Genomic DNA, 26,644 nt, shown 5'->3' on the forward strand with positions numbered 1-26,644 from the left:
GTTTTGTCTCCCCTGTATGGCAAATACATACCTTTAATATATTTGCATCGCTCACATACAAGGCACCTGGATAAACTATGTCTCTTAAAAGAAATAATCCTGAACAAGTAATCTTCAGCACAGATGACAATATAAACAATAATAGTTTCATCAGTCCACAAGCATATTTATTCCACATCCTTATTTTTTCCGAACCATTAAAAGGGTATTTATAATAAATATTTTCCTATCGAACCTTCTGAATTTTTTTGCATAATCTTTCCCTTTTAACACCCAGAACAACCACGTTCAAAAAATCCTTTGCAACAGGAATTTGGACCATGGATAGTAGTCGCGTCCTATTCCAACAAAGATATAAGATTTGAAACATTAAAGCCCACCGATATGATCATCTCAACTCATGGGAATGTGTAAATAAATTTCCAATCCTTTGTACCAAATCCTTAGAGAAAATGACTGACCTGTAGATAGTATCTCTGCAATTACATCACACAATCATACTAGTAAAGGTCACTTGATGCACTTGATGCATAAACTTAGAATCTAGTTTAAAGATATAATATAAAACCAGTGAAATTGTCTCTAACAATATTTCCAAATCACCTTCAAATGATGGAAGGATTTTAACTCTAATAAAACTGCCAATATGATCTTCCAAGACTTGCATGGAAACATTGGGATGATTTCAACACTATTCAGAATATTGATAATCTTTTTCGTAAACTTGCTTCTACCCAACAGGATGGCAGGTTCGATGGCTCTGATACCACTGAAATATCCCCAATAGATATTTACCCAATTTCTTTCTCAAAATAATATTCAAATCATAAACATAAGAAGTTGCATTATAAACCAATAATATAAAACCGTAGACTCTCATAAAATACCTTGAGATATGCTATTGCATTATACATCGGCAATACGATAACCAGGATTCAAAAGTCCAATCTTAAACAGAATTTGACAGTCAAATTAGAATACTACAAAAGAACCTGTAAGAACACACGAGACATCTGATGTGAAGCCTTATGGATGAAGAAATTGCTAGCTAGTGCTACAACTATTTTGCAAGACACTTCCTAGACGATGACATTCACAAAAAACCTAGGACAGAATTTGGCTAGTTTGCTTTAGGATCAAAACTTCATCGACTTGCTCTAAATTACAAATGTGACATGTGAGCTATCACATGGTGGTACCTCCATGGTCAACCATTTAAGCATATACAACCTCTCGCACTCAAAATCCTCTCAGAAGTATGTTTTGTTTGTTATTCTATAATTCTTTAAATTGCTTTTTCGTTTTTATGTTTTACTTTAATAATTAATTTTGTAATTGTGATCATTGTCCAGGTTGCAAGTTCTTTTGTTGTTGAACAGAATTGGAGTATATACTCCTTTATCCCCTCAATGAAGCGTAATTGGTTGGGCTTTAAAAAAGCTGAAGACTTGGTTTACATTCATAGTTAGTTGCATCTATTTTCATGTAAGGAGGATTACTATAGGGAAGCGGCAGCCAAGTTTTGGGATCTAAAACCTAAGTGTGCAAACTTGGATGCAGTAATTCAAGATCTTACTACAATCACAACTGATGATGTTGATAACATCATGACGCATGGTGCATCTAGCACAAGTGGAACCGTTTTCTGTTCAAATGATCTTGAGCTTGCAGCAATTGGAGTTAGAGATGATGAGGATTTTTTTGCAAATCCAATGATTCGGATTCAGATTCATGTACACTGAATCATGAATTATATCGTGATTTTGTAATTCTGATGGTTTGCTGGTTGGCATTGGAATTGTGAACATAGATGTATATGATATGGTTTATAATCTTATTGAACATTTAAATTTCAATTTGAATATGTATTGGTGAAGTTACAAGTATCATACTATCAAATGTTTTAATGTTGTATATTTCCTTTCATTTCTTTGCATATACATTTTATATCAAGCACCCTCTTCTCGCATCCGCATCCAGATCCACACCCAAATTGGTAACTAAGGTTTTTCTTTTCCCATATTGTGGTGTAATGACATGTTTTGTCATTAGTTGGGTTGTCAAGGATATTCATCTTTAGGTGATCAAGAAATAGATTCTCTGTTACAAACTAATAAAGCGCTAGCATACTAATAAACCATACATTCTAAGGTTATCCTATAACAAAAGGATATGGTGTGGTACCCACAGAGAAGCAATTATCGTGCCCATATGAAAAATCGTGGATCAAATTATTTATAATCCAAATCTTGTTGTTTTCCCAATCAACAAACATATTTCAGGCTTTATCCCATTGCTCTATGTCAGTTTTATAATGTCTTAACAAGAATAGCAATGGACTTTTAAGAGAGAATCATGGTATGAACTTTTATGAGAGAATCATGGTAAGTCATGACATCTCAAATTATGAAAATATGACTTACATTTTTCAAGGCGTTAAGATTGTCATTCAGTAGCAATGAAATCACCATAGAATGAAGGAAAATATCAAATGTTTAGGTTAGAATTTTGCAAGTCAAATAGCAAGCATTTGTCATTGTAGAGTGAATCTAATCTTTTGAAACAAAGATGAAACCATGCATGGTTGTGCATCCTACAACAAACACGTGAACTTCAAATTCAAAGTGAGCAAAAATATTGTGACTGATTGTCTAACATGCAACAAATGCTAGAGCGGTAAATTACTAACTCAAGCATATTTGCAAGCTACTTATAGGCTGCCCTAATGGAGCATAAACCATAATTTATTTTTGCCACAGTTTCTACCAAGGTCACCGGGAGACGGGGAGACTTTGAGGTCTCCGGTACTGGTACTGGTACTGGTACGGCAATTTTTCAAATAGGAGACGGGGGTACTTGGAGACGGCAAATTTTATTTTATTTTTTTTAAAAAAAAAATTTTTTAATAGTTTAAACTTAAAGAGTCTAATACTAAAAGTAAATACAAAATTTCAAAATTTCAAAATAGTAATACCGTAAGACTAAAAGACTAAAGTAAATAATAAATTAATAATACTAGTGTTGTCACATTAAAAATTAAAATAGATTCATAGAGTCAAACTGTCAAAGATTATAATAATAATAAGCGGTCAGATGCAGAAGTATATTACTGAAATAGATTTTAAAACCTGACAAATTGGCATTGCTACAAAAAATTTGTGAAAATTATTGAATTATTCAACATTGATGCATGCATAGAGACACACTTAGGATTTCTATTTTCTAACTAAGATTTAGGATTGCTTAGTTTAAAAGGGAGTAAATCATTTTGTAATAGTGTTTTTTTTCCAGTTACACAGATTCAACTAACAAAGATTCTTATATTGGTACTAGGATATTGCCAACAGCAGATAAACAGGTACGAATAACAAATATGACTTATACATCAAACTGAAACATGATATCCTCTTGAAAAAACAGAAATATGGGACCAAATACATTCATGTTAACATACATAAAACCTCTAGTCTATCACTGTTATCGCTGAGTCTTTATCAGCAAATAGATGCTTGGTTTTCATGAGGAATAATACTATTATCAAGCATTTGCATATCAGATTTCTGTAACATATGTAATACTATCTTCTAATGCACTAACAACAGTTTTTGCACCCTAATTCCTCAGCCGCATAAATTTATGTGATTTGGGATCTTTACTGCAATCCTGTACAGCTTACAATATGTTGTCTTAGACTTGTATCGTGTTCCTGTGGGTGACGTACATCACCAAGCAGTTGTTACGGAATTCATATAGTACCTTAGATTTTTGCATTAAAAACATTTAAATGAGGGCTAAAATATATAAAATTATTTAATATTATATTTTACATTTATATTTTATTAGGAGACTTCGGGGAGACTTCACTTTTTGGATTAGGAGACTGGGAGACTTCAGGAGACTTCGTCATGAAGTCTCCAACCTTTTTTGAGGTCTCCGGAGACGCGAAAAGTCTCCGAGACGCGTCTCGGTCTCCGAGACGCCACTTTTAGGGGGGAGACGGGTCTCCTGGTAACCATGGTTTCTACCCTCATTGAAGATTGGAAAGACAAAAGCCTAAGTTGTAGTCAAGAATGAAGAAAACCATTAGTAGTTGTTTGATCATGAAAACAACCATTCCTCACAATGATGTCATGTCCCCATTTTTTTTAAAAAAATTAATTAAAAAAATTTAAAAATAATGATAAGAAAATCATATTCAAGTATAGAAATAAGAAATAAAAATTATATATATAATATATTATCAATAAAATAATATTTAGTATAATATTTAAAACATTTAAATAATAAAAAATTTAATATGAATAAATTAATTAATTAAATTAAATAGAAAAGGATATTGTAGAAAGTATGTTATCTTTCTAAATAAGAATTAATAATAAATGATAGTAAATACAAAATAGATAAGTTAGAAATAATATAATATAAATTAACTAAATCTAATAAAAAGTCAAGATGGAATAAAAAGATGTGACTCTTTAAAATTAAGGTATAAAAGGGAGGAGAGATCTTTTTAAAGAGCAAGGAAGAATAGAAGAAGAGAAGAGTTAGAGATGGATTATTAGAAGAGGAATGAGAACAAAAGAGATGGATTATTAGAAGAGGAATGAGAACAAAAGAAGTGACTTTTTCAAATATTTTCAATGATGAAAGGATGTGACTCTTTGAAAGGGTTGTAACTATGAATGGTTTTGACTCCTCAATAATATTTTAACTATGAAGAGTTGTGACTTTTCAAAAGGATTCTAATTATGAAAGGTGGTGACTTATTTATAGTATTGTAATTATGAAGTGTTGCGACTTTTTGGTAGTATTGTGATTATGAAGTGTTGTGACTTTTCAAAGGATTGTGATTATAAAGTGTTTTGACTTTTCAAATCAATTGTGATTATGAAGGTTTGCAACTCTTTGAAAAGGACATGGATGATAAATAAAATATGGGAGGATTAAAACACAATTTTACCTAAGAGAGTTGAACTACAAAACCATCAAAGGAGAGAAAGTAAAGAAACAAAACTAATAAAAAGTTGAATGTTGAGAATTGATGTAATATATATTCTATGAAGGATTATAAAATGAAAAACTAAAGGGAACTAGATGTGAGTTCATTTGATATGTTCATTTGGCCTTCTCCCACCACTTACAGGTGCCGGATAACTCCATAAATCAAGTGGCAGATGGAATAACGCTAGAGGAGCCATGGAAACTCTAGCATTGGTGACGGGTTCAACACTTCAGTCCAATCTTCTAAAACCCATCATTAAACTTGGGTCTGTTATTTACCTTCTCTCTGTTCATCATTGAAGTTGCCCAGGCCAGATTACGTATCACTCTACTTTGCTAACTAATGTGAATGACTTTGGTGTTACTATTTTTAATGTGTTTTGCATACTAAACGTTAATCTCAGTTGTTTGTCCTAGTGCTATATTTAAGTGTTAATAATTAATTCTATCCGCTCTTAGCATTGGATTCAAAGGAAAACAAATAGAATAGATCATTCTGAAATGTATATTTTTTTAAGTATTAGAAAGTGAATGACAACTGTTTGACGAAATACTCCAGTTATAGCTCTGAATGCAAGGGTTGGAAATTTACTGAGTTTATTACAGTGGTATCAGAGCATACCCTAGTTGTCTAAGAACTATTTGACAAAATTGTTCTCACCTATACATTCAGCATTTTGATTAAAAATTTAAGTTCAAATTATTACAGTGGTATCAGAGCCACAAGACTTGCCATCTTGTGGGAAATAACAGAATTTTTGCAAACCAATTTTTATCCATAATAACAGCCAAGAATGAGTAAAATAACACATAAATTCAGTCACCTATAGCAAGAACAAGCAAGTTCTTCAAATCATATCGAGATTGAAGAAAGTTTTATAGTTAATGAGAAAATAACATTTGGAACAAGTGAACAAACTCATATTACCCAACAAGTTGATCATTTGGGATAGGCTGATCCAGAAAACAACGTTCAAATGGCACTTAATGAAACAGATCAGAAACGTGAAGTAAGGGAAACATTGTGGGCTATCAGAGATGGACAAAACAATATTGCCAATGCCCTTCTACAACTAGCAGGTACCATGCAGCAGTTGGCCTCGGTCTATAAAAGAGCTCTGAGCCATCACAGTGGAAGCGGTAGTATAGCTGGGTCTCCCCGAGCTACTAGAGCTCCCACACATAACACTAACAGGACCCTAATGCCAGTTTTTAATATAGAAGAAGAAGCAATACCACCACCAACTCCAAATTTATTACCGAACAATGTTATGGCAATGTTTGATGAATGGGATTTGCTTCCAAACCCCATTAAACAAAATCTGACATTTGTCCAGTATTTAAATCAGAAAAGAGAGACTAATAGAAAGCAACAGGATCGGAGATCGAGGGCACCTAACAGTGACCTAAAACATGCTATGAACAAATTAACTCTCCCCACCTTCGATGGCAGTAGTCAGACATCCACTAGAGCTTGGATTCACAAGTTTGATACCTATTTGACACTTAAACCCATGTCTGAAGTGGAGGCCATCAGATTTGCAACAATGCACCTTGAGGGAGCTATGTATGATTGGTGGCATCATGGATTAGTCACCCTGCATCATGGCCTCATAACTTCATAAGAGATTTTCAGCTCCAAGTTGATTAGTCGCTTTGACAGGAAGGATATTGAAGTCTATTACAGGGATTTGGCTCAATTATGTTAGAGTGGATCCTTGGATAAGTTCGTTGATGAGTTTCAGCGTATATCAGTTATGGTGCCAGATATGTAAGAGCGGCGCAAGGTGATGTTATTCACATAGGGGTTACAGGACAGATTTAGGTGTTTGGTTAAGGTACTTAAACCGAACACCTTGGATGACGCGATTAAAATCACTCATGATTTGGATTCACCTTCATCACTTTTGCAGCCTCCGAAGAAGCCCCTATAGAGGGTCTACATCGAGTCAAGGAAAAAAAGAACTACCAAAAAAAAATCCCCCCAGATTGGACTTTGAGACTCGTAATAAACTCAAGAGGAAGAAATTGTGTTTCACCTGCAAGGAACCTTGGACCCCCGATCACAGATGCCTTGGTAAAGGCAAGATTCACCATGTTGAGGTTCTTTCCGAGGATGAGGGAGAGCAACAGGAAGGTGATGATGTTGAGGAGAGCGAATAGGAAGAAGTCAAGGAACAGCCCCTTAAAGACAAAAGAAGGTGGTCACTACAGAACAACCTCCTATTATAGCCACTCTTTCTAGTAATCCAGCATCTCATCCTTTCAGAGTGAAGGGTGTGGTTAGGCGACAACGCAATGTATGTCTTTTGAATACAGGAGCATGCCATAATTTCATTAGCACACCGATGGTACCTAGGAGAGGTTTGCAGACAGTTGACATAGCCGAGTTTGAGGTGAAGGTAGCCGGCAGTGAGGTTTTGAGATGCACAGAGAAAGCAGCCAGCCTTTAGATACAGTTTGACAATTATCTTTTAGAGACTGATTTCTATGTTGTTGATTTGGATGGGTTGGATGCCATTCTGGGTAGACAGTAGTTGAGCACTCTCCATAGGTACACTTTTGATAACGAGACCATGCAGCTAGAATTCTCACAGGGTAATCAGTTAGCAATCCTAAAAGCCATACCAGATAGTAGCCCCAAATTGATAACAACTCACATGATGGAAGCCATTTTGAGACATTATGATATAGAATGGCCAACACAATGCTTCATCTCTTCGAGGGAGACACAGGATACAGGACAATAGTACCATTGTGATATTCAGACGGTCCTAGACAAGCACAGGAGGGTGTTTGAGGATATACCTCTGCGAATTCCACCAGATAGAGGGTTTGAGCACATCATTGAGCTAGAGAAGGGTGCCAAACCTGTCATTAGCACTCCTTATCGTCACCCCAGGCACTACACGGAAGAGATAGAGAAGATGATCAAGGAACTTCTAGATATGCGACATATCAAACCAGTGTAACGTGACTCGCGGCGAGTCACTTGAGTCACGCAAGTCGGCGAGCCACGCTGACCTCGCCGAGTCACAATGACTCGTGACCTGCGAGCGGCGAGTCACGAGGAGTGACTCGCGTCACTCACGACTCACCGAGTGACTCGTGTGACCCGGCCTCCTTGACTCGGCCGCGACAGGCTTGAAACCGGGCCTTTAAAATATAATTTTTTACAAGTTTTTTTTATCTTTTTTTTTTTACATTTCTCACTCATATAACCCTAAAAGGGCTCCCATAACAGTCTATAGTGAAAAGAAGAAAGAGAGAGAGAGGTAGAAGAAAAATAGAGTTTTCTTGTTTTCCAAACAACTGAAAGGAGGAGGAGAAAAGCCTGCATTTGTGACATTGGAGCTTGCATTTAGATCATTAAGGAGTTTATAGGAGCTCTTCTCAACACTTCCCAGAGCATTTGAAGGAGGTAAGACTTGATTGTTTAGATTTTGATGATTTTTTTGTCTATGCTTATGGGTTTTTTGCATGAATTTTTTTTGTTTGTTTATGAGTTTTTTTTTTACTTCAGATCTTCATAAAATGCAATGCTGAAATGGTAATATTTGGTCTAAAATGTCTTATTGCAGCAACCTTTATATTTTTCTTTAATTAAGTCATAATCGCTTCTAGAGATAAAAAACCCAAGCTCTCTAAAGGCAACAAAAAAGATGTGTTGGAAGTCCACCATAGAATTTTCGGGTAGGAAGAGAAGTCAAACAAAATTTCTATTTTGAAAAACCATTAATAGTGGGGGGATAAATAGATTAAAATACCATATTGCTGGCTTACGTGGTCATGATATTGAGCCTTGTGGAGCTGCAACTGTTGAGGCTCAACGTTTTTGTTATGTAGCCTTGGAAAAATATGAACAAGAAAAAGAATTTTAAAAAAAAAATTTGAAGAGTTAGCTCAGATTGGTTCTAGTTCCCTTCCACGCTCATCTGCAAATGTTTCTGAGTCAGTAGGCTATGTTGGAGAAAGTTCTTCCCGTCCCCCCTATCGTCCTAGTGCTTCTGTTGCTCGTGCTTCTTCTACATCTATTCCTTGCACTTCTAGTGATGCTACTGCTGCTGCCCCTTCTGGTAGTGCTGCTCTTCTTCATCCTAGAGTCAAAAAATGTAGTAAGTTAGACAACTTTTTTGTACCTCGTACCACTCCTGGTCCACAACCCTCACTTGAGAGCATGGGCTGCAATAGGGAGATACATGACGCTGGAGTAAGAGCAATTTGCAAGTTTTGGTTTTTCTGCGACATTCCATTTATAGCAGCCAGGTACTTCAAGTTTTCAACTTCATTTATATTTGATTGTTTTACGTTTTAAGTTTTTAAATTTATATTCAATTTTATACTTTTAACTTGATGTTGAAAATTTGAAATATGCTAACTAAAATGTTTTTATAAATGTAATAGGACTCCTTATTGGCAGGGGATGATTGATGCAGTTTCCATCTGTGGTGCGAGGTTCAAAGCCCCCACTGAAGATGAGTTGAGTGGCCCCCTCTTGCTAGATATAGTTGAGGAGATGAAACTTGAGCTGGAGGACCACAAAAAGATTTGCAGCCAAAAGGGGTGTACATCATGACAGATGGATGGACAAATAGGAGGTCCAAAACCCTCCTAAATTTTCTTGTTTCTAGCGGAGGTAATTCATCATGCTCTACTTCTTGAAGTCTAGAATTTAATGTATACTATTATTGAATAACGAAAATTTTGTTTTCTTGAGTATTGATTCTTGAATGATAATTATTTTGTTTAATTTTCACTTTCAGGATCCACCATGTTTTTGAGGTCCATAGATGCTTCCTCATGTGTGAAAAATGCAAAATTCTTATGTGAGACTATTCAGGAGGTCATAAGGGAGGTGGGGGAAGACAATGTTGTCCAAGTGGTGACAGATAATGCAGCTAATTATGTTGCTGCAGGTAAAATTTTAACTTCTAACTTTCTAAGTTCTACTTCTAAAAAATTTGTTTTAGTTTTTCATTAAATTTTGAAAATTAAAAGTTTTTTAATACATCAAAAAATTTCATTGTTTACTAACTAATTTAAAATTGTTGCAGGAAAACTATTGGTGGAGAGACACCCAAAAATCTTTTGGACTCCATGTGCAACCCATTGCATCGACCTCATGTTAGAGGATATTGGCAAGCTTGTATGGGTGAAATCATGTGTTACCAAGGCCAAAAATCTTTTTAAGTTCATCTATAATCATGCCTCGGTCCTCAGCACTATGAGGAAATACACGAAGGGAAAGGAGGTGGCTCGTCCTGGTATCACAAGATTTGCCTCTAACTTTATCACACTAAAATCCTTGTGATATTGCTATCAGGATTTAACTGTGTGATTTTGAGTCAAACTCATTGACCCATGTTTCATGAGTAGTGATTCAACATGAATCCATCTCTCATGAGAATAAATGGAACACTTAGCACTCATTGGATCTAGGTGATGCTCACAAGGGTGGGAGGTCCCGGTGCTTCACCCCTGTGAGCATCACCTAGATCCAATGAGTGCTAAGTGTTCCATTTATTCTCATGAGAGATGGATTCATGTTGAATCACTACTCATGAAACATGGGTCAAAGAGTTTGACTCAAAATCACACAGTTAAATCCTGATAGCAATATCACAATTTGACTTACTGCGGAAATTATCTCCTACTTATCGACTAAAATCCTTTCTGAGTTCAAGGTTACAGTTGCGGTGCATGTTTGTTAGTCCAGAATGGAGTTCCTCCTCCTTTGCGAGCAGCCCTGCAGGGATAGATGCAACAAAATGCATTTATGATGATGATGATTTTTGGGAGCCATGTTCAAAGATTGTGGAGGTAATTTTAAATTTTAAAAGCTTAGGTCTTAAAATTTTATAAATTAATTTGTCTGATACATATTTTTGTTTTATTTTCATTGTGCAACTTTGCAAAGTTTCATCATTCACTAAATTGTTTTTTTGTTTAATTGTTTTGTAGATCACCGAGCCCCTTGTAGCCCTCCTACGAGTTGTTGATGGCGAGAAACCCTCTATGGGCTACATTTATGAGGGCATGGATAGGGTCAAGGAGACTTTTAAGGCCAAATATGTAGGAGTTGAGGAAAACTATTGCCCTATTTGGGACATAATTGATAAGAGATGGCAAAATCAGCTTCATAAGCCCATCCACGCACCAGCCTATTACATCAATCTGGCATACCGTTTCTGTGATGATTTCAAGGCAGATGAGGAGGTTCTTAGTGGCCTATACACAGTGATATCGAAGATGTCCCTTAATCCCACAGATATATTGCTTGAGATGGATGTCTATAATAATGCATCAGGGCCCATTTTTTCAAGTCAAATTTGCAAAGGTGGTCGTACAAAATTGCAGCCAGGTAAAGATTGCAGCTTAAGCCTTATACAAGCTAGTTTCTAAATTTCTAGCTTTAAACTTAAAGTTCAAATTTTGAAATGAGACTAATATTTTTTTGTTTTCCTGTTTTCAAAATTCAGATAGATGGTAGCAAATGTTTGGGCCTTCAACCAAAAACCTTCAGCAAATCACCATCCGCATTTTGAGCCAGCCAAGTAGCGCTTTTGGATGTGAGCGCAACTGGAGCATGTTCGAGCAAATCCACTCGAAGAGGCGTAACAAGTTGTCTATGCATAAAATGAATAGTCTAGTCTTTGTGCACTACAACCTGCGCATTAGGATCAGGGAGATTTTGGATAGTGACACCTCTCCAATTACTCTAGAGAAGGTTGATCCAGAGTCTGATTGGATCACTGAGGCTACTAATCCTATCTTTGATGATGAGGACCTACAATGGCTTGACCAGGCAGATAGAGAGGACCAGGCTAACGTTGTGGCTATGGCAGCAGAGGACCAAAGAGCTCCAGTTGTTCCTAGTGGCACCTCACAGACATTGGCAGAGCCAGAGTCAGAGAGTATAGTTGATCCTAGAGTCACCTCACGAGCTGATGCTATGGCTACTGAGACATTCAGGACCTACCTTAGACGCCTTACTAACAGGCATTTTATAGATTATATTGAGCCTGAGCCTGAGGTTGAGGCTGAGGTTGGGGATGAGGATGAGGATGAGGATGACGATGATGATGATGATGAGGATGACGATGAGGATGAGCCTGAGGATGAGGATGATGATGAGGACTACGACTAGGAGCCATAGCTGTAGACTTATAGTCTTGTTTTAACTTTTTGTTTAACAATTTCACTTAATATATGATCAGCATTTGGAACATTTGAATTTGATGATGACTATTGAATCTTAATGTGTTGGATTTCATAATGCATAAATGATAATACATATACATTTTGATGGTTTGCATGGATTTATCTTAGTTTGACTTTAATTACTAGTAATATAGTATTTACTTTTAGCAATTTACCTTTGTAAGTTTGTAACTTTGTAGTATTGTACTTATGTAATCGATGTTTGACTTTTAAGTTTTAAGTTTTTAACTTTAAGTATGTGGCATGTGCATTATGATCAAATTATCTTCTATTTAATGATGTTAGTGTGTCTTTACGCTTTATTCAATAATGGGTGAATGGAATGTTCTTTAAATCCTAAAAAATCTCAAAATTTCGAGGTTTTTTCACTTTGCCGAGTCACCACAGAGCCAGGTCACGAGTCAAGTTACCCTTGCCAAGTCCGAGCCGAGTCTGAGTCTCGTTACACTGTATCAAACCCAATTCTAGCCCCTTCACCACTTCAGTGGTGTTGGTTAAGAAAAAGCACGGCACCCTTCGGATGTGTATAGATTACCGCACCCTGAACAAGAGAACCATTAAAAATAGGTATTTGATTACCCGCATTGATGAGTTACTGGATGAGCTCCATGTGATTGTTTATTTCTCGAAGATAGATCTGGGATCAGGGTACCATCAGATTCGTGTCCACAAGGAGGATGTGCATAAGACAGCTTTCAGATGCCACTACGGACACTATGAGTTCTTGGTGATGCCATTTGAGCTCACTAACGTAACAACCACTTTTCAGTCATGCATGAACCATATCTTTAAAAAACAGCTAAGGAAAAATCTGTTGGTTTTCTTTGATGACATATTAATCTTTAGCAAGACTTGGGAAGAACATTTGCAACACTTAGATGAGATCCTTAGCCTCATGGAAGAACACTTTTTATTCGCAAAAGAATCTAAGTGTGAATTTGGGTTAACCGAGATTCTCTATTTGGGACATGTGATTGGTGTTGAGGGGGTTAAGGTGCATCAGGAAAAGATACAGGCAATCCTGGATTGTCCACCACCGAGAGATGTATTTGAGTTGTGGGGTTTCCTTGGTTTTTGTTCCTATTACCAACAATTCGCCAAAGGTTTTTCCAAGGTAGCAGCACTTCTTACCGACCTAAAGGGGCATTTAGGTGGATAGAGGATTCAAAGGCAGCCTTTGATAAACTAAAACAGGTAATTAGTACATGTCCAGTGCTAGCACTTCTTGATTTTTCTAGACCCTTTGTTTTAAAGTGCGATGCTTTGGCAAGCGGAATAGGGGCAGTATTGATGCAAGATCGTCATTCCATAGCTTTTGAAAGCAAGAAACATAGGGGCAGCGAATTACTCTATTCTACTTATGATAAGGAGATGCTAGCCATAGTGCATGCCTTAGCCAAATTTAGGCAGTACTTGGTGGGAAGTAAATTTACAATGAAGACCGATTATAACAGCTTACCCTACTTCCTGAAACAGAAGGAATTGAATGAAAGACAACACAAATGGCTCAGCAAGATCCAAGCTTACAATTTTAACATTGAGTATGTCAAGGGAAAAAATAATATAATTGTCAATGCTCTTTCTTGAAGACCCCCAGTGCTAGAGTGCTATAACATTTCTAAGATTTCAACCGATTGGAGGTCCCAGCTGTTAGTGAAGCATTCTAAAAATGCTCACGCATGTCAGATTATGGATGGTATACTTCAAGATGAGCGGTACAAGGTAATGAATGATGTTATATATTACAAAAATAGAATCTACCTAGTACCCGAATCTAAACTAAAGGGGGATATTATGCACACCATACATGATGGACTATCAGCAGGGCACCCAAGTTTTTTCAATACCTACAGGCAAATTAGGGAGAGATTCCCTTGGAAGGGGCTAAAGGACGATGTATTGCAGCATGTTAGAGACTATCAAACTTGTCAGCAGAACAAGTCTGAACAGGGCTTTCCTGCAAGTTTACTTCAGCCTCTTCCTGTTCCAGCTCAGAGGTGGGAGAGTATCTCCATCGATTTTATCATGGGGCTGCCTAGGGTCCAGGGTAGAGATTGCATTCTTGTGGTGGTAGACTGACTGACTAAATTCGAGCACTTCTTCGTGATTGTCGCAGATTGGTCAGCCTCTCAGCTGGCTGAGTTGTTCTTTCGAGAGGTTTTTCGTCTCCATGGATTACCTCGGACTATTGTGAGTGACAGGGACAGTAGATTTTTCAGCACTTTTTGGCAAGAGATTTTTAGATTGACAAGTATAGAGTTAACTCCCAGCACTAGCTATCACTCGCAAACAGATGGTCAGACCGAAATAGTGAATAAATGAGTGGAAGGGTACTTGAGAAATTCCATTACAGGTCAGCAAAGAATGGATTAAGTGGTTGTATTTGGGAGAGTATTGCTATAACTCCACTTATCATATGTCTATTTGGATGACTCCTTTCCGCGCCCTTTATGGTTACGAGCCTCTCTCTTTTATTGATTTAGCCTTATAGGACAACAGGGCACCTTTGGCCAAAGATTGGATTTTGTAGCAGCAGGACATCCTCAGAGCTCTTAGGTATAATATTCAACAAGCACAGAACCAGCAGAAGTTATATGTTGATCCGCATAGTACTAAGCGGACTTTTCAGTTTGGTGACAAGGTTTTCCTTCGTCCATAGCCATATAGACAAAGCTCCTTGAAGAAAAGTGGATCAAAGAAACTTAAGCCTCGATTTTACGGACCTTACTGCATCACCAGGAGGGTGGGAGAGGTTGCTTATGAGTTGAATTTGCCAGGTGAGAGCTGAATCCACAACGTATTTCATGTCTCATGCCTTAAGAAGGTCATTGGCCAGCATATTGTGCCTTCAGAGAGTTTGCCCCCGCTTGATGAGGTGGGTAAACTTATTTTGGTGTCGGATGAGATAATTGAAACCAGGGAAAGGAAGCTGTGTAACAGGACTGTCAGAGAATATCTAGTTTGCCAGAAAGACTTACCATATGAAGACGCCACCTGGGAAGGTGAGTCTATTTTGCAACACCCAGCATTGAGATTGCTTGAGGGCAAGCGATCTCAGGAAGGGAGGACTGTCATGTCCCATTCTCTACACTAGTATTATGGCACAAGGTTAATCTATCTCCACATCCAGATAGATTAACGGCATTATCTAACAGGATGCCTACCAGTCACGTCGGAGATTTTATCTTAGTACTCCAGTTGTTATTTTAAAGTGTGTGAATAAAGTTACTTTATGTTATAAAGTCATCTACTTTATAAAGTGACTTAAGTGACTACAGGACGAAAGTGTTGTTTTATCCCACATCCCTTATTTCAATGTTTTCTCCCTCACTTCATGGTTATAAAAGAAGGGACCTTGCATTGGGATTCACACCAAGAAGTTATGAAAAAATGCACTTCATATTCTGGTTGCTTTAATGTGACTGGTTCAAAAAACTCTAAGGAAAAAACCCCTTGAGTAAAGTTTCCAAGAAATTCGGACGTCACCCCAAGTTTTTCTCTCTGAAATTAATGCACAACATAGGTAGAAATTGGCAAGGTTGGATATTGGAATCAATTGGAGGTAAGAAATCGTATTTATTAGCAATGTAAGTGGAGTTCATTGTCTGATTTATATTTGAGGAACAAACGTCCAGGCAGTAAGGTAGTAGTGTGAGTAGTAAAAGCAAACAAGTTCTGGGTCCGAGAGCTCCATCCTAGTAGATTGAAGACGTATACAGGAAGAGGAAGAGACGGCATTCCAAGCACCACTGATCCGTAGTGGGCTTCCCTCAGCATACTATGACTAGACGGCAATACTGTGAGGCCGGAAGAAGCAATACATCCTTGTTAGGGGCAGGTCATCGCCTGGACGTTACGAGGTCACAAGGAATCAAGAGAGGCGAATATCCTCCAGTTGTAAGCATCTGAAACCTTCACCCAGCAGGAAGCTATGTGAGTTGGAATCCGTCATTGACAAGGATAGTCAGCGTTCAGATTGGCCGCAGCATTGGCCTTCTCTCACCACTCACGGGTGTCGGCTAACTCCATAAATCAAGTGGCAGACGGAATAACACAAAGAGGAGCTGTGGAAACTCCAGCATTGGTCACGGGTTCAATACTTCAGTCCAATCTTCTAACGCCCACCATTAAACTCAGTCTGTTATTTACCTTCTCTCTGTTCATCATTGAAGTTGCCCAGGCCAGATTACGTATCACTCTGCTTTGCTAAATAATGTGAATGACTTTGGTGTTACTGTTTTTAATGTGTTTTGCATACTAAATGTTAATCTCAGCTGTTTGTCCTGGTTCTATATTTAGGTGTTAATGATTAATTCTATCCACTCTTAGCATTGGATTCAAAGGAAAACAAATGGAATAGATCATTCTGAAATGTATATTTTCTTAAGTATTAGAGAGTGTATGACAACTGTTTGATGAAATACTCCAGTTATAGCTCTTAATGCAGCGGTTGGAAATTTAGTGAGTTTATTACAGTGGTATCAGAGCATACCCTGGTTGTCTGAGAGCTGTTTGACAAAATTCTTCTCAGCTATACATTCAGCATTTTGATTAGCAATTTAAGTTCAGATTATTACAAATTGTATTTTGTTTTGTATTGTATGTTTGATATCTAGTAGGTTCTAAGTTTTGCAAATTGTTGTGTTAGGACATATATCACTTCCTTCACTTTTCTAAAAGGGAGCTTCCCGTCATACTTTGAAGAATGATTTTACTATAAATGTTCAGTTCCGTGTCTCATTGAAAGGGAGGAATTAAAATGGTAACAAATGCTCATAAAATCAAATTGAGTGATTTGTCAAATGTCAATACACAATAAATATTATAATCAATATTCAATAATATCTTCTATTGCTCCTCATCAAGAGCATCAACGTTGACATTATGTTCAATTTTATTTGAAACACGATGAGTTCAATGCCACTTCCACTAGCTATTACATATGTACAAGCTGCCTCATCTAAAGAGTCATTCCCAATTTCTCATCACCACCATATTTTAAACGAAATTCCAAAAACATTGAATATTCAACTTCTTTTGCACCCAATCAGTTGCACTCAAACAAGAGAAGCAACGACCAAGTGTTAATCCTCAACTTCTTTTGCACCCAATCAGTTGCACTCAACCAAGAGAAGCAAGGACCAAGTGTGGGTGGTGGAAAATAGTGGGGTTTTGGGAAAAGAGACCTGAATTGAGTTGAGGGCAACACCCCCAAGGAAGATTGAAGGGCACCGCCACTTTTACAATTTTATCACTTGTAAAATTAGGTATTTTGCACTCTCTTGTTTATAAAAAAGTTTTTAAAAATTGATTTTTTTGCTTCATCTTTTCGGTGGCCTTGGGTCTAGCCTGGATTTACCCAAATCCACCCAAGGTTCACCTGCAAACAGAGGGTGCCCACGGTAGACCCTCAGTAAACCCCAAACCGAACCTATATGGGTATGAGGGGTTATGGGGGGAAGCCACGCCCTACAACAGAGTTTTCCATTAGAGAATGAATATGCTGCAAAAGAATATTAAATGCTCAACAGATTTCAAATTTCTAAGATAAAATATTAAAATCCAGCAAAATGACATACATGCAAACTGCCATAACAGGGGTCCACAAGTTTAGCTGGCTAGATAGCAAGCATGTGCACATATAAATAAGTCATACAAAAAGCACTGATCATATGAGAATAGGAAAAAAAGACATGAACAGATGCACTTTAGGGACTTTGTTTAAAACTTTTTGGTAATCAGCTGCTAACACCATTCAAATATGTTTCCAATAAAGGCACGTCTGTAATCAGTATTGACCACTTCTTTAATGAAAATCACTTAATCACGGATAAAGAACTTTTTATGGTTCCATATTATTAACATTCACACTTTCCATTTACATAGAAACGGAAAGATGCAGAAGAGCATGTCAAAAAATATAAAAACCAAATGCTTCCAAATCAACAAAAAGAAATAGCTCTCTTAATGCACAAACCAAATTTATACAATTATAAGGAATAGAAAAGGACATAATGTGGAAGAGAACAATTATAATCTTAGGTAAATTTTAATTTATAACTTTTAGTTGCAATATGAAAAAAATGGATTCTGTATTTTTCACATTGCAAAGCATTATCAGAATCCACTGCTAATCTCATTGTCTTCCAGAACAGTAATAACATACTCACTTATATACGCTTTTAAGATTTCTGAAAGAAGTTATGAATGATTTGCAGGCTTGCTTGAGTAATGTCCCTTTTCCCGCATTATCTTTGACATGAGAAGAAGAACAGATACCTTGGTGTAGTGAAAAATAAGCCTGGAAAAAGCACATAAAATAAGCACTGCTGAACCAAGCAATAATCTCTGTAAACATAAATTCCTAATCAATTCCATGTGCCAGACACATTATCTGGAACAACTTAACCTGCTTTAGAATGATGCAAATGTTCATACTAATGATCCAAGACTGATTTTTATTCAAATAAATAAAGAACACTACTCACGAAAATCAAAAACCAACAAAGGAGGTTCTAGAACATGATCCAACAACAGATCAATCATCAACTTAAGTAAATGTTGAATCTTTTTATTTTTGACACTTTTTTGTAACTGTCACCTCTCTTTTTTCCTAGGGCCAAAAATTAACATTCTGCTTCCAAAAGTATTTTTTAAACAAAACTTTTGTATATAATAAATTAGTACTTCATAAAGATATTAATATAAAAATATATTAGATTAAACAAAATTAAATTTCAAAAAGAGTTAGCGATAAAGCCTGAATTCAAATTTGGCAAAATGCTGAGTTCATGCACTCTATCTAGTAAACAGCTATTTATATGCTATAAGAAGTCTTTTGGTGTTCATCATGAAAGTTTTTTAAGGAAATTTTCAAGCAGCAGTGCCCATAGAACAAAAACTTGGCAGGTGTAAGGAAATTGGACAAAAACCTAACCATCCTTAGTTCCATTTTACATTCTGAGTTACATAATCCGTTTATTCAATCATTTGATGGAGATCTGGACAATTGAAACCTGCATTCAGAGCATTGAGAGGAAGCTCTTTAGGACCTATTCACTATATAGATTTTCCATCCCTCACTGACCTGCCATCTTGCTCCAGGACGGGGAGCGACTTAGAGTTTAGTTGAATCAGATCTCCTCTTCAGTGCTGGACTGTGATAGGAATATGAAGGATCAGGTCACTGCTACAAAAGATCAAACAAAGTAGAGGAGGGCATAACATCTGCAAGGACATATTGTGGGTTCTGTGCACTAGTCTAAGGTCTGAATACGAGATCCCAGAACACATCACAGTCAAGACTGTCCTATGAGACTGGAAGCGCTTATTCAATCCCCCATGTAAACAAAACTGCAACCTCAACCTAAAGTCTAAAACCTGGGCTTAGATGCTGATGGTGGATAGCAAAGTTCTGAGCCAGTCTAATGGTCAATGTAGGCTCTCACGCCTGGACTCAAGGAACCTTCAGTGAGCCAAGAACTGGGCCTGTGATTCCATAGACTAGGTTTCTTAAATATCCAGGGCCAGCACAATAATATCTCTGTCAATCCTAAAAATTACTAAACAATCTCAAACATTTAACCTGTCCTGAACTTATTTTTGCCTACCTATTTACTTTCAGACTATTTTACCAAAATGGCATGGAACCAGATACAATATTGGATATAGATATTAAGAGTTTTCAAGATCTCCTATACCTTAATTTTAGCTCAGTGATGGTTGCTTACAGATCTCTAATAAAATGAATATGTAAATTAATAACAGAGATGACAATGCATATCAAGTACAAGAGCAAAATATATCATTATTTACACATGTATTATTATAAAAGAAGACCAGAGATGGGCAGCCAAGGATTGGAGTGGATCTGACAAGATCATTCTATTTCCCTTGATGATACACAACCTACTTAAAGGACCTGACAGTTGCCAAGGGGAACACAACCATGAACAAGCCGAAGCTTATAAATACCTGAAGCCAACACCCACTTAGTAAAAACAATTCTACATAGTCAGATAACTGATGTTATCAAAACATAATAATAGACATTGTAATCTAGCTACCTCATGCCCTGTAATGTCTCCTTGTACCTAGCTTGGATGAGTTTTCTATTAGTCTGCACTTGGGTTTTCTATAAGTCAAAATCTCCTTTATATGATTGATCAGATTATGTCACTACTCTAATCAGACAGCATATTTCCAATCAAAATTGAAGGACACCAGATATGTCTTGAATCTCTATAAGCAGAATGGTTGTTTTGCAGACAGTGATTGTAATGTCCCCTTTCTCACACAAGTATTGATAATGACCAATACTGATAGAAAAAAAAATAGATAAATAAAAATATATATCTATATTTTATAATCTAAATATTATGGTTACAGTTAAAAAATAATAATAAATTATCAAATAACTATAAAAGTAAAAGGAAAAAATGGTGCAAGCAGGGATTCACAACTAAGCAGCAGAGTAGAGGCGCGAACCTCGATGGCAATAGAAATAGAGGTACCACATTAGCAGCGTTGATTTGAGGTGGAACGAGGACAAACAAAGAAGTGAGAAGACGAAATGGATCGGGAAATACCAATGCAGGAATTCAGAAGCAAGATCTTCAATAAATGGAAAGCATCTGGGAACCAAGCAGAAGATGAGTCAACTCAAAATAGGCCGCATTGGGTGTTTGAGTTAGGAAGATGGATCAACAAAGCTTGGAATAATCAACACAGACAGTGCAGGAAATAACATCCCTAGAGAAACAGGAATAGGAGAACCCCTAACTGAAAACAAAACAAAAATAGTGATTCAATCATTGTGGCACAAGCAGAAAACCTAGGTGTAATCAAAGAAAGTATGGGCAATACAATTAAAATGCGGATTCCTCAAACAATTTGCAAAAGAAAAATCAAGCAAGACCAGACCCTCAAACCCCGTAACTGGGGATCCTCAAACACACGAAAGAACCAAAGAAGCATCTGGATAATCTGGGTAAGTCAGTCCTTCCAAATTGTGTCCCTATTAAGCTTAGGCAAGAACACATCAAAAATTCAATTGACAAATACCACAACACTGGGCTAATTTTGAAATGGAGTGTGAGTTCCATTGAAACACACATATTGGATCAGTGGTTGAACACAAAATGGGGAAGTGACTTCCAACTCCACAAATTGCCAAACAATTTCCTTCTAATAAATTTATGCTCTATACTTTACAGAGCAGAGATCTTACAACAAGGAAGCCAACATTTGGATGGGCATCTCCTACTATTGGACAGATGTCTTACATCCCAAATTTTGACCTAATTTTAAATTTATTTATAGCCGTTAGTTTGAATGAATTTTCTTTCATAATCATGTCAATAGGGTGGTTAAATACATCCGTTGTATTCATTATGTTAATTTTTTAATGAAGATGGCCGTTATCTATTATTTGTCATGTGATGATTAGCAATTGCTTGATTTTGGAATTATGGTTAATAATTAAATTCTTTATCTATACTAAAATTTCTTATGGAATTATTATGGAACTTGCTATTATCGTGGAAATATTGCACGGGTGATTGCAAGAGAAGATGAAGGGCAAAAGCATTGCTAAATAGGATCAACGGAATGGGATACTAGCTTAGTCCAATTATCAGGTTGACAGGTGTGACCTCTAATTGCCATGGTAAGGACCTAGCGACTTGAACATCAGGATACAATCAATGGACCTGCATGAGCTATTAAATAAACATTTAAAACATTAATTATTTTAATTAAAGATAATGTGTACCTCAAATGGTTTTTGATTATTTTTCCACCACATCATTATAATGTAAACCTATGTATGTGCACATAGATATAGGAATAAAAGTGACACCATAATATTATTTTTATAAATAATATGATGCCACCTCATAAGTACATCTACGTGCAAGTAGACATATATATTATAATTATCCTTGATTTATAACCTTCAAATCTTTTTCCGTATTTATTCAATTTCTTGCTAAAAACCAAAATCCACATTTGGCAAATTTTATTGGCGATCAAGAGCCAAGTCTCTTCTTTATAAGTTACGGCTTCTTGGAAGCCAAAGAGATTTCAAATACGTATATTATGAAGCCAAGAGAGACCAAGAGTAATAACATATCACCCGTTTCCTTTTTCACATAGCACCCGATTTCTTTTTGACATATCACCTAATAACTATTGCATTTTCCTTCCAATGATTTGCCTTTTGATATTTTGTTGAAGACGTGATTGATAATCACACTGAGATTTCTGCCTGAAGATTTATTCCGTGAAGAAGCTGATTATTAGCGTCCAGCAAGACTCCATTTTACTTCTAGATTTTACCAGGTTATGTGGTTGTCCATATCCCAGACATTGCAATATGTTTTATTATCAGATATTACTGCATCTTGAATATTATAGCAGTAAGATACAATTCTAGATTATGATACAAATCATCTTTGTTTAAAATATCATGGGTTAGTCCCTCTCTAGGACAGAACTGTTTATGATGAATAAAAGCCAAGTATCCATGACATGATATCATATTTTATTTATGTTGTTGAAAGTTAGAATCAAATGATATTTATTCTGAAAGTCAGAATCAAATGATATTTATTCTGCAAGTCTTAAAGTTACATTTCTCAGATCACAGAATGTGATACGCTGGAAACATATAATATTCTTATATCAGTTGAGGATCAACAAACAAAGCCGATTGCTCTCAAATTCAAACACTTGGGACTCACCGGTTCTATAGCCATGGAAAAGGTGAATAGGTGAGATGGAATCTGCAAAAACATGAAAATAAGTCAGACGTGACATAACAAATCTAAATTTCATTTAATAGCTCATGGTTGTTCATACTATTGTTTCCCTATTGTCAAGTCGACTAGTGATGATCAGGTCATTGAACCCATCAGAAAACCTTGGCCAAGGTAGTTAAAGGCATGTTAGCCATCTACGATCACTTAATGTCAGTAGTGTCAATTATTCAAACATTTTCGTCCATAACTGTGAGGACATTCTAAACACCAAAATGCTCATGTGGCTGGACTAAAAGTATCCCAAGCCTAATCCTAGGGTAGGGATGGCCTTTCTATTCAATAGATTGTGTGGGGATGAATATGGTTTGAGGTTCGGAGGTTAAGCCTACGTCAATGCTTCTCCTCTTACCGAAAGTCGAGGTTTACACAACCCATTAAAGACTCACCAGATACTTCTTGTATGTTCTTTCCATTTCACGTTATGCATTTACTTTACTTGTATGCAAGGAAAGATAGTAAATCGTTATTTCAGTTATTATAGTTGATCGTTGTTATAGTCATTTCAGTTGATCATTATTATAGTTATTTCAGATGATCATTGTTAGAGTTATTTCAGTTGATCGTTATTATAGTTACTTCAGTTTATCATAATTATAGTTATTTCAGTTGAGTTTTGTTATCTCAATTAATCGTTGGTAGTTAAAAGCAGTTAATGTCTCATGAAAAGGAATTCAATATATTGTGTTCAATAATTAGTAAAGGAAAACTCTTTCTAGATCACATTTATTTTGTTATGAAAATCCATTTGTTACAAGATGGGTACTGAATTTCAGTCCATGGAAATTCAAATTTAGGGAAATAAGCAATTTGGATCAGACTATATGATTTCACGGCACAATATTGGGATAGAGAACTACTCAAAGATATCGCCAAAGGGTTGGGAGATATATTGGAAATAGATGGTATCATTGTAGATGAAACATGGGGAGATTACACCAGATTCTACATTAGAATATCCCCCTTTAATCAAATCCCAAAAGAGATTAAGACGCAATCGGAATGGGGGGCATGAACACAAAGACTGTCAAGAAAAAAGGACAAACGTTCAAACCGATGGAATGAAGAGTTATCAGGTTGTTACAGTAGGGAGGACAAAATAGAGCAAGAATCAGTAAATACCAATGAATTAAAGGCAATGAAATTATGGTAATAGGTGAACAAGCCAAATCCCCAACAGAAGAAAGAATAAAACCTACATCACTGACCCAAATTGAGCAAAACATTCCTCTAATCAAACACTACACCCCGGTGGATTATGATATTGAACAGGAAAGGACCAGGAGAAGAATCTAGATGAGGAAGTTCATTTGTAGAAAGCTCCTACCAACCCAACCAAAATTTCCCCAAATGCAAAAGTTAGGAATTCCTACCATGTGACCAAGAGAAGGCAACTAAAGAAGAGGAAGGGCTTTGAATTACTCTGATTCAAAGGATGAGGTGGAGTCAACAACATGAGCACCATTGCAATGGAATTGGCTATGGAACAAATGCATTCTATTCACAGTAAACCAGCTTAATGAGAACACAGAACCAACGCAGACAAACTAGTAATGGGAACATGAAATGCCCACTTCTTGAGGGACAATGAAAATCATAACATGGATTGCTCGAGGCTTGAATTCCCCTAGCAAATGGCATCTTATGAGGCATCAAATTGATCAAAGAAGGGTAGACATAATATTAATACAAGAAACAAAATGGGATAAATGTGAGGGAGAGAAGCATATGAAAGGGTGAAAAAAATGGAAAGGAATGTTTATCAAAGCTATTGGAGCCTATAGGTGGTTTGGAAATACCATAACACCCCATAACAATTGAATGCTAATAGAAAACAAACAATATTGGATGACTGTCAAAAAAATTCTAAGCACAAACAAAGAATTCCAGTTGATGAATGTGTATAGGCCAATATCCATACTTGCTAAAAGAATTATTTGGAGGGAGCTCAAATGTTGGTTAGACCAACACAGGAAGCTCTCAACTAGTATTGGTAGAGACTTTAACACTACATTAGATAACACAGAGAGGCATGGAGGATTACAAGGGGCTTCCAGAATACAAGTAGACTTCCATGAATCGATGCATACCAACAACCTAAGGGAAATTGTGACAAAAAATGGCAAATACCAGTGTTACCCGGGTGCATGCACCCAGAGTAAAACCTTGGCACACGGAATGCGCGTACGTCTTGGGTGTAGGTACGTTGTGCACCTACACTCTGTCACCGTCGTCTAAGTGACACTGCACCGTTCGGTGCACCCAGCGGATAAGTGGGGGCGAGGGTGCATCTCGGGTGTAGGGGTGGGTGCACGAGTGCATGTTGGATGCTTCCAAGGGACACATAGGGTGCATCTGCCTACATTGAAAAGTCAATATATTTTTAGTCTTTTAACATTATCTTACCCATGAGGAATCTAGTAGTTCTAGTGATGACGACTTCAGTTTAGGGGATGATTAGAGAGCTCCCACCCTTACATTGTCAATATTGACATTTTGTAGATTGTAGTATTATACTCACTTCGATATGGCCATGATACATTGTTTCATGCTACTCTACTCATGGTAATCACAAGAATCTTGATCATTATGATAAATCATATTTATAATTTGAACAATGAACAAAAAATGGCAAATACCAGTGTTAACCCGAGTGCATGCACCCAGAGCAAAACCTTGGCACACTAAGTGCACATACGTCTTGGGTGTGGGTTTATCGTGCACCTGCACCCCGTCACCGTCATCTAAGCAACACCGCATTATTCAACGCACCCAGCGGGTAAGTGGGGGCGAGGGTGCACTCAGGTGCGCAGCTGGGTGCATGAGTGCGTGTTGGGTGCTTCCAAGGGACACAAGGTGCATCTACCTACGTTGAAAAGTCAATGTTTTTTAAGTCTATTAATATTATCTTACCCATGAGGAATCTAGTAGTTCTAGTGATGACGACTTTGGTTTAGGGAATGATTAGAGAGCTCCCACCCTTATATTCTCATTATTGACATTTTGTAGATTGTGGTATTATTCTCACTTTGATGTGGCCATGACACATTGTTTCATGCTACTCTACTCATGGTAATCATGATAATCTTGATCTTTATGATAAATCATATTTATAATTTGAACAATGAATTTTGAATCTATCATCTTTATCATTTGATAGTCAATGGTTGACTGACATGGTACTATGCATGATTCAGATTTTATATTTATCATTATCATTATGTCTAAAACTTTAATGTTACTTATGATACAACTTACTATGAGTATGTTACTAAGTTCAATGGTTGTTTGTTATGAATTTTGAAGTTTGAACTTGCGGTTTGTCAATCACATTTCAATTTTACATATTCATTGTTGAACTATATTTGGTATGTTCTATTGAAGTATCATTTCATAATTAGCATTTCAAGTCATATATGTATACTACACAACCTCCCCACCCTCCCCCCCCCCCCCCCCTTGCACCTTCACCATCCCCCCCATCCCCAAATTGAGGTCCTTTTTTCCTGCACCCGAAACTTGTCTCAACGTCCCCCCACACCGCTGCACCCCCTTTCCAATGTAACAATGGGAAATACGCATGAACTAACAAAAGAAGAGGCTTC

General features: G+C 36.8%; 1 protein-coding gene across 5 annotated transcripts in view; it reads right to left on the reverse strand.

Annotated features, from left to right (window-relative positions):
* Nucleotides 1–26,644, reverse strand: part of SNI1 (negative regulator of systemic acquired resistance (SNI1)) — a 212,568-nt gene that overhangs the window by 49,116 nt on the left and 136,808 nt on the right. For all 5 annotated transcript variants that reach the window (XR_016363806.1, XR_016363807.1, XM_089825098.1 and 2 more), the window contains exon 15: nucleotides 18,393–18,523. Coding sequence is in view for 3 of the 5 variants with exons in the window: in XM_089825098.1 (XP_089681224.1) it covers nucleotides 18,393–18,523 (131 nt within the window). In the remaining 2 variants the exon portion in view is untranslated. The remainder of the gene's footprint in view (nucleotides 1–18,392; nucleotides 18,524–26,644) is intronic.

Source organism: Cupressus sempervirens, chromosome 4 (genome assembly GCF_028749045.1).
Source record: "Cupressus sempervirens isolate cs-2001-9-10 chromosome 4, ASM2874904v1, whole genome shotgun sequence".
NCBI lineage: Eukaryota > Viridiplantae > Streptophyta > Pinopsida > Cupressales > Cupressaceae > Cupressus > Cupressus sempervirens.